The 12,119-nt window shown below is 50.2% G+C and overlaps 1 protein-coding gene across 5 annotated transcripts in view; it reads right to left on the bottom strand.

The window, feature by feature from the left end:
- TMEM114 (transmembrane protein 114) overlaps window positions 1-11,575 on the bottom strand; it is a 45,703-nt gene extending 34,128 nt beyond the window's left edge. The window contains exons 1-3 of one of the 5 annotated variants that reach the window (XM_037740254.1): window positions 11,185-11,575; window positions 10,706-10,956; window positions 10,322-10,402 (exon numbers count right to left, since the gene is read on the bottom strand). In XM_037740254.1, coding sequence (XP_037596182.1) covers window positions 10,322-10,402; window positions 10,706-10,925 — 301 coding nt within the window. In that variant the 5' untranslated portion in view covers window positions 10,926-10,956; window positions 11,185-11,575. The other 4 variants (XM_037740255.1, XM_037740258.1, XM_017533837.2 and 1 more) reach the window with 4 other exon arrangements.
- Window positions 11,576-12,119: the final 544 nt, after the last annotated feature.

The raw sequence follows: 12,119 nt of genomic DNA, 5'->3' as shown, positions 1-12,119 counted from the left end.
AGAGTCTTGCTTTGTCGCCCAGGCTGGAGTGCAGTGGCACCATCTCAGTTCACTGTAACCTCAGCCTCGTGGGTCCAAACAATTCTCCCATCTCAGCCTCTGGAGGAGTTGGGGCTACAGGTGCCAGCCACCACCCCCAACTAATTTTTGTATTTTTCTTTTTTAGCAGAGACATGGTTTCACCATATTGGTCAGGTTGGTCTCAAACCCCTGACCTCAGGTGATCCACCCGCCGCAGCCTCCCAAAGTGGTGGGATTACCGGCGATGTTTTCAAAAGCACTGAACTCAACCCTGAGCACGTGCATTCATTCAGAAACAAATGTCTTGGGGTCCCCAGTGAGGGTCAAGCCATGTCCTAGGGTCTGGGGACACCACCGTGAACAAGGCCACTCCCCTCCTAGAGTTCTCAGACCCTAACAGGAGCCAGTAGTAGCCAGGAAGCAAGAAAACAAAGATCATTGCAGGCTGCGATGTGTCACAAAGGACGTCAGCATGATGACACAGAAAAACCTGTGGGCAGTGAGGGTGGGGGTGGCGGGGACTGCTTCTCGGATCAGGTGGTGGTATTAGATTCCTGTGGCTGCTGTAACACATAAAGGCAAACTGAGTGGCTTCTAAGCAACAGGAATTTAGTGTCTTACAGTTCTGGAGGTCAGAAACACAAAATGAAGATATCAGCAGGGCCTTGCTCCCTCTGATGGTCCTATGGGAGAATCCTTCCTCCTCTCTCTCCTTCCTGGGAGCTGGCGGCAATCTGTGATGCTCCCTGGCTTGGGGGTACGTCACTCCAATCCCTGCCTCCATCCACACATGGCCATCTTCTCCTCTTATAAGGACACTTGTCATAGGATTTAGGGCCCACCAAGGTAGTCCAAGATGATTTCACCTCGAGAATCTTCATCTACCTACAAAGATGGTCTTTCTAAATAAGTCACATTCGCAGGTACTGGGGCTTAGGATATGACCATATGTTTTTGGGAGTGACATCATTCACACAGTATCACATCTGGGATGGCATACAGGAGGAACTCAATAGAAAATAGCTATAATTATTAGCTGGAATTACCAATAATATTAAAATGTTGGCCAGATGCAGTGGCTCACACCTGTAATCCCAGCACTTTGGGAGGCTGAGATGGGTGGATCACCTGAGGTCAGAAGTTTGAGCCCAACCTGGCCAACATGGCGAAACCCTGTCTCTACTAAAAATACAAAAACTGCCAGGCATGGTGGCACAGGCCTGTAGTCCCAGCTACTAGGGAGGCTGAGGCAGGAGAATCACTTGAACCTGGGAGGCTTGCCTCCCAGTGAGCCAAGATTGTACCACTGCACTCCAGCCTGGGTGACAGAGTGAGACTCTGACTCAAAAAAAATGAAAATAAAATGGAATACAATATTGACGGGCCATTGTTTCATCAACAGTAAATATGTGTGCCCAAGTGCAGAGATATTTCAGATGTAAAAATGCTTTGTTGCAAATCAAGAGAAAAGCAATCCCAGAAAGAAAAAAGAAGCAGGCAGGGCACGGTGGCTCACACCTGTAATCCCAGCCCTTTGGGAGGCTGAGGTGGGTGGATCACCTGAGGTCAGGAGTTCAAGACCAGCCTGGCCTAGATGGTGAAACCCCATCTCCACTAAAAATACAAAAATTAGCCAGGCACAGTGGCGAGTGCCTGTATTCCCAGCTACTCCAGAGGCTAAGGCAGGAGAATTGCTTGAACCCGGGAGGCAGAGGTTGCAGGGAGCTGAGATCACACCACTGCACTCCAGCCTGGAGGACAGAGCAATACTCCATCTCAAAAAATAAAATATAAAAGAAAGAAGCAAAGATGTTCACACCAAAAACAAAAGTGTTTGCAACTGCTCGATCATCATGCTGTTCAAAGAGCTGCTCAGTGGGGAAAGCCGGCTTCCACAACTTTGTTTGCAGGGTCAGGAAGCCCCAGGCTGGTTAGCGCTCTTAAGCAGAGAGGGAGGATGTCTCTTACCCCAGGAACATCAAAAGCTCTGGCAAAAGAAGGTTTCAGGATCCATTTACCCCAACGAAGAAATATCAGCGCCTCTATGTTCTCACCTTGTCAATCTGACTGAGACTTCAGGAAGGGCTCAGAGCCATGCAGTCCTGTTATACCTGAGAAGGAAGTGGCTTTTTCAGTTTTTTATCAAAGTGTGTCCTTGAGTTTGTCCTGGAGGTTGGGGGCTGCATCTTCGTGATCTCTAAGAGGCACTGTTAGGATATGGAAGATACGGGAGTCTACCAGCAAAGACCTGGGTTCAAAATCTGACTCCACCTCTTACCCAAGCAAATCACATCTTCACTCATCATGGCTCAAAAGCCTCGTTTTCCTCACCTGTCAATTGGACTCTAACCTTGAAGAGCTGTGAGCACTGAATGTGGGCATAAGTCTCTTTCTCGACTTCAGCTTACATCCTACTAGGTTGGAGTTTTTAATTCCCATTTCACAGATGGGAAAATTGAGGTTCAAGGAACTTATATCAATTACCCCAAGATCCAATGGCCATGGAGTGTCAGTTGGAATGAGATTACAAAGGAGGTGTGCAAAGGGGTCAGGGGACTCCAGACACGTACTCCAGCTTGGGAAGTTAGGAAAGCATTCCTGAGTCGGGGGAGGTCTCAGCTGAGATCTGGAGGCAAAATGGTGAGGCGTTAACTGAGCCGAGAGGTGGGAGAGGGATTCTGAAAAGTGGAGACAGAAAATGCCAACATCTGGAAGGAGGAGACATCCGAAGTAGCACATATCTCAGCTCTTGCAGCTGGAAAGGTGAGCCAGGGCCACAGATAGCCCGACAAGCCACACTGATGAGAAATCCAGCCATACAGGCAGCCCTCTTGGAGCTTGCTTTGCGGCAACACGTGATAATTCTTCTTAGAAAAAAAATTAAAACACGGCCCTGCGCAGTGGCTCACGCCTGTAATCCCAGCACTTCGGGAGGCCGAGGTGGGTGGATCACTTGAGGCCAAAAGTTTGAGACCAGCCTGGCCAACATAGTGAAAACCAGTCTCTACTAAAAATGCAAAAGTTAGCCGGGCATGGTGACGTGCACCTGTAATCCCAGCTACCTGGGAGGCTGAGGCAGGAGAATCGCTTGAACCTGGGAGGCAGAGGCTGCAGTGAGGCAAGATCGCACCACTGCACTCCAGCCTGGGAGACAAAGCTAGATTCCATCTCAAAATAAATTAAAAAAGAAAAAAATTTTAAAAGACCCTCTTGGCCACAGCCCCAAGCCCTGTGTCTTCGTCTCCTTTCCAGAGTGACACTCCATAAATGACTCAATGTGCTTGTTCCCAGTTTTTTTATACACTTATAATTTTTCTATATATTTACATATTTCTCAAATTCTACAGTGCACACTTGATCATACTTTTTTTTTATTTTGAGATAGGGTCTCACTCTGACATCCAGGCTGAGGTGTCATGGGTCTTATCTCGGCTCACTGCGACCTCCATCTCCCAGGCTCAAGCAACCCCCCACTTCAGCCTCGCAAGTAGCTGGGACCACAGGCGCATGGCACCACGTCCAGCTAATTTTTTGTATTCTTGGTGGAGACAGGGTTTCACCATGTTGCCCAGGCTAGCTCAAGTGACCCCATCGGCCTCCGCCTCCCAAAGTGCTGGGATTACAGGCATGAGCCACCACACCTAGCCTTGATCACACTTTAACATGAAAACAGAGTATGTTTGACCATCCCCAGCATCTCACAATCATAATTGGCAGTATATTTGTCTTTCTTTATGGTACATACAGTAAATGCGCATTTTAAACTTTTGTTATACACCCACAGGAAAGGTATAATGTTGGGAAGGTTCTTTGGGAACAGATAATAAGTGACATCCTAGTACCCATAATCGTCTGTAACTTGCTGTTTTCATTCCACTATACATCTTAATACATTGTCCTTATAGGCTATATAATATTAATATTAATAAGCACTGGTATATTCTTTTTATAGGCTATATAATATTCCATAAAATAGATACACACCTGTAAATGTCTAGCCATTTCTCCATCTGTGAGCACTGAGGCTATACGTGTCTTGTTTTCACTGTTTGAAAATGGTATGGTGAACTTCTTCTTAAAAGCCTGAGATGGCTATTAAGAAGTGTGTGTGTGTGTGTGTGTGTGTGTGTGTGTGTGTGAAAGAGAGAGAGAGAGTCTCATTCTGTCACGCAGGCTGGAGTGCAATGGTGTGATAGGCGTGAGCCACTGTGCCCAGCCAGAAGTGGACTTACTTTAAATATGGACTTTTGTTAGTTTCAAATGTGGCCTTGATTTTTTAATGGGCACCCCAGAAAGGCATCCTGAAGCCCAGGCCCTTGTACCAGAGGAGCTAAGACCCACAGGCACCTGCTCCCTCCCCACCTGCCTGCAGCGCCACTAAGCATAAATCACACTGAGAGTTCCTCCCGCCTGGGCTCAGGCAGCCTCTTCACGCATCGATGTCCCCAGTCCTTGCTCTGTCCCTCACCTCCTCCACTCCTGCAATTTGCACCAGGCATTGTGGGTGGGCTGGTTTTAATTTTCCATGTCACTGCAACAGCCTGGCACCCAGAAAAACTGGAAATCCAATCTTGTGATTTTCCAGCCTCGCCTCCTCAGAGGACAGCCAGGCCAGACCAGTTCCTCTCAGTTCAGCTTCCACCACTGGCATGCTGTGTTGGACGAGGCATTTGACCTCTCTGGGTCTGCTGTCCCCATCTGGCCAGCCTGGCCTTTCCCCTGGGCCCTTAGGAGACACAGCTGAGGTAAGACACAGAAAAAAACAGGAAGTGCCCTGAAGACGCACTTTCCACGCCACTCTCCAGAAACACCAGCCTTGCTGCTGTTTCTGGAACACACCAAGCTCAGTCCTGCCTTGTGGCTCTGAACCTGCTGTTCCTTCTTGTAATGCAGGTCTCTGGTTCCCTCTCTGAAAGAGGCAGTGTGGGATAGCAGGACTCTGAACACCAGAAACGGGCTAGGAGCCCCTCTGGGCTACCATGGCCTCTAGTCTTAATGTACACACATTACACTGAAACTATACTCAGTGTTGCATTGTTTCAATGGAGTAGAAGCAAACTGCTAGTGGGCCAGTTGTGTTGGTTCATACCTGTAATCCCAGCACTTTGGGAGACTGAGGCTGGGGATCACTTGAGGTCAGGAGTTCGAGACCAGCCTGGCCAACAGGGTGAAATCCCATCTCTATTAAAAATACAAAAATTAGCTGGGCATGGTGGTGCACATCTGTAGTCCCAGCTACTTGGGAGGCTGATGCCGGAGGCTCAGGAGAATTGCTTGAACCCAGGAGGAAGAGGCAGTGGCAGTGAGCTGAGATCTCACCACTGCACTCCAGCCTGAGCCACAGAGTGAGACTCCATCTCAAAGAAAAAAAGAAAAGAAATTCCAGTTACTGTGCGAACTTAGATATCATACCTAGCCTCCCTAGGTCTCCATTGCCTCGTCTGCAAAGTGAGGATGGTAGTAATAGTGCCTCTTGTGCTGTTGTGAAGATTAAATGAGCAGATATAAGCCAAGAGCTCAGAATAGTGTCCGGCACACAGCAACTGTCTCATCATGTTCTATACCAGGCAGCTGACCCAGTGCTGAGGATGAAATCAATGTATACTGAGCAAATAAGTGAGTCTGGTGGGGCTGCAATAATCAGCTCTATTTCACAGGTGAAAAGTGTGAGGCGCAGGGAGGCAATATGAACTAGAGCAGGAGGAGGAGGCATTCACTAAGCACCTACTATGTGCAGGGCTATGTTGGCTGCTTTGTTTATGTGATCTCACATCATCTTAGGACAGCCCATTTGTGGAAGTCACACAGAAGTCACACAGCTGGCCAGCCACAGTGGCTCAGGCCTGTTATCCCAGCACTTTGCAGGAGGAGGGTCACTTGAGATCAGGGATTCCAGACCAGCCTGGGCAGCATAGCAAGTCCCCTGTCTCTACCAAAAAATACAAAAAGTAGTTAGGTGTGGTGGTGTACATCTGAGGTCCCAGCTACTTGGGAAGCTGAGGCAGAATTGCTTGAGCCTGGGAGGTCGAGGCTGCAGTGAGCTATGATTGTGGTACTGCACTCCAGCCTGGATGACAAGAGCAAAACTCCATCTCAAAAAAAAAAAGACATACCTGAGACTGAGTACTTCATAAAGGAAAGAGGTTTAATGGACTCACAGTTCCACACAGCTGGGTAGGCCTTACAATCCTGGCTGAAGGCAAATGAGGAGTGAAGTCATGTCTTGCATGGTGGCAGGCACAGAGCTTGTGCAGGGGAGCTCCCCTTTATAAAACCATCAGATCTCATGAGACTTACTATCATAAGAACAGCATGGGAAAGATCCACACACACACACACACACCATGATTCAGTTGCCTCCCACCAGATCCCTCCCATGACACCTGGGAATTATGGGAACTACAATTCAAGATGGGATTTGGGTGGGGACACAACCAAACCATATGAGGAGGTGAGTTAGATCGTGGGACTTCCCTAACAGCCCTCCATCTACCAGGGGATTACAGCGAATTACTTGGCACTGAAGTGATCTCTCTGCAAGGGTTTCCTTAGAGAAAAAAATCAAGGTTTCTCCCCATACGCCCCCACCAGGATTTGTCTAGGAGGCTGACTTAAAGAGCCTGCTGCTTGTCGGTCATGCTGCTTGTGAACTGGCTTCTCCTCTATGGCCTCCGCAGCAGGTCCTTAAGGAATGAAAGATCTTCATGTAATAGAAGAGCTTGGACCAAACTCAAAATTCATTTTGGGAGAAAAAGAGATTCTGGGGAGAAAAAAAGCTCTTTCTGGGGGTAATTTGCAAGAAGCACATGGTCTGAAGGGGCAGCTTGTCCCCTTTTCTAGATGATATAATGGGAATAATAGCAGCTACCACTTACAGCATATTTACGGAGGCCAGACACCACATTAGGCTCTTTAAATACACTCTTTCATCTTAGCCTCACAATGACCTTAGAAAAAGAGATGACAATTATCCTCATTTTGGACAAGAGGGACCTGAGGCTCAGAGGTATAACAAAATAACAAGACGTCCAAGTCCACCTGCCTAATTGGCGGCAAAACTGCAGGTTAGCTCTAGGACTGAGGGTGAACAAGTGAATAGATTGAATGTGCGTTCTGCTGTTTCTCAAAACCCTGGAACAAGTAGGGTTGCTGCACTGTCAAGTTTGAAGAGGAAGCCAGCCCAGTGCCTACTGTGGTTAGCCATCCAATTTACCCACAGATGTGATAAGTCGGCTGAATGCCCACACCCAGCTTGGCAAAGGGTCAGCACTCCATAGATGTTACAACCTCTAGAAGGAGGCTGGAAAGAAGGGCAAGAGGGAGAGCTCACGTTTCTGAGCACTTACCATATGTCTGCAACCTTGGTGTTAAGTCATTCCTTCATGACTGGTCCTAGGCAAGGTCCATTTGGTTCATTCATTTTTATTCCCATTCGTGGAATTCTAACCATATCCCATGATGGTGTTCACATCTCATTTTGACAGATGTGAAAACTGAGACTCAGAGAGGTTAAGACACCTAACCCAGGATCACAGAAGGCCTCTGTAAGGGTTTTAGCTGGGACGTGATCCCCATTTCCCTCACTTCCATGACAATAATTCTTATGATTTTCTTTTTTTTTTGAGACAGAGTCTTACTCTGTTGCCCAGGCTGGAGTACAGTGGTGCAATCTCAGTGCACTGCAGCCTCTGCCTCTGCCTCCCAGGTTCAAGAGATTCTCGTGCCTCAGCTTCCCAAGTAGCTGGGAGTATAAGCATGCACCACCACACTGGGCTAAGTTTTGTATTTTTAGTAGAGACAGGGTTTCACCATGTTGGCCACGCTGGTCTCAAACTCCTGACCTCAGGTAATCCTCCTGCCTCACCCTCCCAAAGTGCTGGGATTATAGGCATGAGCCACTGTGCCTGGCCAAATTCTTGTAATTCTTGAAACAGTGCTTCAGAGACACTCAGAGTTTCTCCTTGTGCAGTTTGGGGCTCAGGACAGAGCACATGGTACCTCCACCTTTCCTCAGCTCCCACACGTTCCAGGTGTCTGAGGATGTCTCCTTCGGCAGGAATTTACACAGCAGTGTGTCGGAACTGACTCATAACAACTCACAAGAGCCAATTAAGATTCTGAGAATTTTGTGAGCCAGGTAACATCACGCTGACATCTTGAAATTGGCCATAGTGAAAGTATTTTGCACCATAGAAATTGGCAAATGCTACACACCAGGGCTTTTTTTTTTTTTTCTTTTAATTTTGCAGAGATCCAGTTGTTAAATATTTCTGAGCATGCCTCTGGACTTCAGAGAAACAGTTCTGGTTCACCATAAATCCACACATTCATACAGTAAATACATGTATTGAGCTCCACTTACAACGTAATATAGTTTGCACTCGCTAACATGTTTGTTCAGCAAACTTTGACTCATGGCCTACTATGTGCAGGTTCTATGCTAAATGTTGGGAATTCAGCAGTGGCAAGATAGACATGGCCCCTGTCCCATGGAGCTTTCGATCTAAGGAGGGAGTCAGATTTAAACACCCCAAAAGTCACACAACCTGTACTGTGAGTGGGAATTAGCCAAGTCAAGTTGATGGGATAAAAGCAGGGAGATTCCATGCAGAGGGAACAGCATGTGCAAAGTCTTTGTGGCAGGAGGAACCTTGGCAGGTTCCAAGAACTGGCCAAGACCAGCACAGCTGGAGAGAAAGGAGTAAAGGGGGGGAATGGGACTGGAGAGAGACCCTCTCAGGCCTTGAGGGCCATGCGAGGCGCTTGTCTTTATTTTTTTATCCCCAGCCTCAGTAAATCTATCAAAAACTGTTCATGCCTATAATCTCAGCACTTTGAGAGACGGAGGCAGGAAGATCGCTTGATCCTAGGAGTTTGAGGCTGCAGTGAGCTATGATTGTGCCACTGTGTTCCAGCCTGGGCAACAGAACAAGACTCTGTCTCTGGGTAGGGTTGGGTGGAGGGAGAAGGCAAGGCACTGTGGCTCACACCTGAAATCCCAACACTTTAGGAGGCCAAGGCAGGAACATACTTGAGGCCAGGAGTTCAAGACCAGCCTGGGAAATATAGTAAGACCCTAACTCTATTTTTTTTTAATTAAAAAGAAAAACTCAAGTGAGCTGCCTACCTCAGCCTTCCAAAGTGCTGGGATTACAGGTGTAAACCAGTGCAGTGGTCAGGAGTTCCAGACCAGCCTAGCCAACGTGGTGAAACCCCAACTGCACTAAGAATACAAAAAAGCCTGGTGTGGTAGCAGGTGCCTATAGTTTCAGCTACTCTGGAGGATGAGGCAGGAAAATTGCTTGGACCTGGGAGGAAGAGGTTACAGTGGGCCGAGATCGTGCCGCTGTACTCCAGCCTGGGCAACAGAGCACCATCCTGTCTCAAAAAAACGAAAACCTGCCCACATTTTCAAAGTCTATGAAACTCAATCTTCATTTCCTCATCAGATCCTCCTACAGAACCTTTCTGGGCCTCCTTATTGGAAAAAGAAAGGCAGAAATGGCGATACTAGTAACTTCATAGGGTGTGGCTGTAGGAATCAAATGAAGATATACATGAAAAGCAGTTCACTCCATGTCTGGCTTGTAGCAAGCCTCAATGAATTGAACTGTTATTTTCCTCCCACCACAAGCACTCATTCATTCCATTTGCTTTCTTCTTTCAGTCCTCACACCTTTTACTGAGTTCCAGACGTTCAGCTGGGTACTAAGAACCAACCACGAATAACAGGGACACAATGGCCCTGGGAGGAGGGGCTGTTCCCGCCTCCTAATTGCCTGGCTCCAATCATAAATTTATATGCAAATTTTTATCGCATCCTACTAGTGCAAAGCCCTTCCTCTAGCAATGAGGATACAAACAATGCTGGCTTGGAATCTGGAATGAGACCTCTCTTTTACCATGCACCTCCCCAGGCGAATTTAAGTGCCCGCAGGGGACTCTCACCTTCCACTCCTCACGCTGCTTGTCACTCTGAACTGTACGCATTTCCACATTTGTCCCCAACTACACTGAGCTCCTTGAGGGCATGGCCTGTGTCTTAACCATCAATCAAAACGGTGCAAAGAAAGCCATTGGTCAGTGTGAGCTGAAGGAACCCTAAACCATGCAATGTTACAGGTGGATCAGGAGACACCCCGCACCGCTTCTCAAACCCACTCGGTTCTCAGGCTGGGATGTCAGATGCCACCCCAGCCACCTCCTCCGCTAGCCCGGAAGCCCGGCTGTTTGGGGAAAGACTCCAGAACCCGTGGCTAGGACAGACCGCTCCCTCCCTCCTCACCCTCCCCGGACTCACTGAGAAGTTGCCGGCTCGATTCGCTGACTGTCACGTTCTCCAGCCAGAAGGGGTTCATCAGCGGTGTGCACGGGCTGTGGACTGGATGGGACGGAGGAAGCCATGTGCGCCAGACCCCGGAGTTCTACGCAGGGCCCCGGTCCGCGGCTTTTCCCCCATGCTTGCCCTAAATACCCCACCCGGGGAGGGCGTGCGGGGAGCTAGAGCAGTTGGGATCGCAGCCGGGAGCCTCTCCGAAGGGCTTTCGCAGCCCCGGCCTTCTTCCCACCTTCCCCCGAGTTCCTAGACACTGTATTCTAGGGACTTGGGGGAGGAGTGCGCGCCGAGCAACAGGTCCCAGGCGAGCAGGGCACTGCGCAGGGGGCGCTCGGGGTGCACCCTTACCCCGGCAGGTCCGCCAGAGGCCGGAGTGGGAGCTCAGAGGCTCGGGCTGGCTGCGATTGGCGGCCCCCAGCCGGTCCTCTGCCCCCGGGCCGCTCCTCTCCAGCCGCTCTGTGTCAATGATGTACCAGAAGTCCGTGCAGATGGCCGCCGCCAGGAGCACAAAGCTGAGCGCCCCGGTCAGCGCAGCCGCGCCGGCCAGCGCGCCCAGGTGCACTCGCATGGTGGAGCCCAGGACTGCAAGCCGCGGGTTCCTGCGGCGGAGGCGAGAACAGTCAATGCCTGCCCCCCGCAGCTGGCCACCGTGGGCTCCCGGCTCCATTGCGGAGCCGCCGAGCTCAGATCTGAAAGCCGGTCCTTAGGACCCCAGGCCCTAGCTCAGACCCTAGCTGCACCCTCAGACCCTCACCGGCGCGCTCCGACTTGCATGCGCGCCCTGCTCAGCCCCAGTCCTCGCTCCCAGCCTCCAATGCCAGTTCTACCTGCAGACCCCCTCGCCTGTGCGGTCTGACCTCCACCTCCGCCTTCAGACCCTCCTGGAAGCCCTAGTCCCTCCCCACCAGCACCTTAACCCACGTTGTTGTTCCTCAGCCTCACTCCACCCTGGGCCCTCCAGGTCCAGCCCAACGCACTCTCTCACTTCAAAATCCTCTTTTTCCCCATACTCCTACTCCCTCCATTCCCCTTCCTCACTCTCCACGAACTCTTGCCCCGCTCTCAGATGCTCCCTCTCTGCCTCTGGCTCCGGCTTTTGGCCCCAGCCTTTTTTCTTGGCCCCACACTGCCAGCTCCCCGCGCCCAGCCCTGCGCTCTAGGGTATTCCCGCAGCTCCAGCTCTGGCCGGGGCGCAGTGGTTTGACCCTCTGCGCTCTTCTAGCCAAGGGCAAGCTCCGAGTGCGCACGCAGCGTGGATGGGGGCGGTCCCCAGCCCTGGAGCGCTGGAGGCTTCGGGTGTGGAAGGGAAGGCGGCCTTGGGACCACCTGGGGCAGTAAGAAGGAGGAGCGTGGCAGGCCTCACAGTCTCACATGGGTTTGCAAATCACCTCCAAGAGCCCCTCCAGCTCCAAGTACCCTTCCTCCAAAATCCACCCTCAAGTGTAGTCTGGGCTGACTAGAATGGGAAAAGGAACGTTCGTTTTTCATAAAAGTTCTCTAAGGCACTGAGGTAGTCCAGGTCCTCAGAATGTATCATTTCTATCCCCACAGTCTTTCTTCATTATCATAGCCACCACCAGCGACACCGTGGACGACACCATCACCACCACGACCACCACCGTCACCAGCAGCAGCATCACCAACACCATCATCACCACCACCATCACTATCACCACCATTGCCATCACCACCACCACCAGCACCATCACTATCACCACCATTGCCATCACCACCACCACCAGCACCATCCCCACCACCAGCA

The sequence above is a fragment of the Cebus imitator genome, unplaced genomic scaffold (assembly GCF_001604975.1).
Source record: "Cebus imitator isolate Cc_AM_T3 unplaced genomic scaffold, Cebus_imitator-1.0 Scaffold4, whole genome shotgun sequence".
Taxonomy (NCBI): Eukaryota; Metazoa; Chordata; class Mammalia; order Primates; family Cebidae; genus Cebus; species Cebus imitator.
This window is presented reverse-complemented; position numbering and strand designations above follow the sequence as displayed.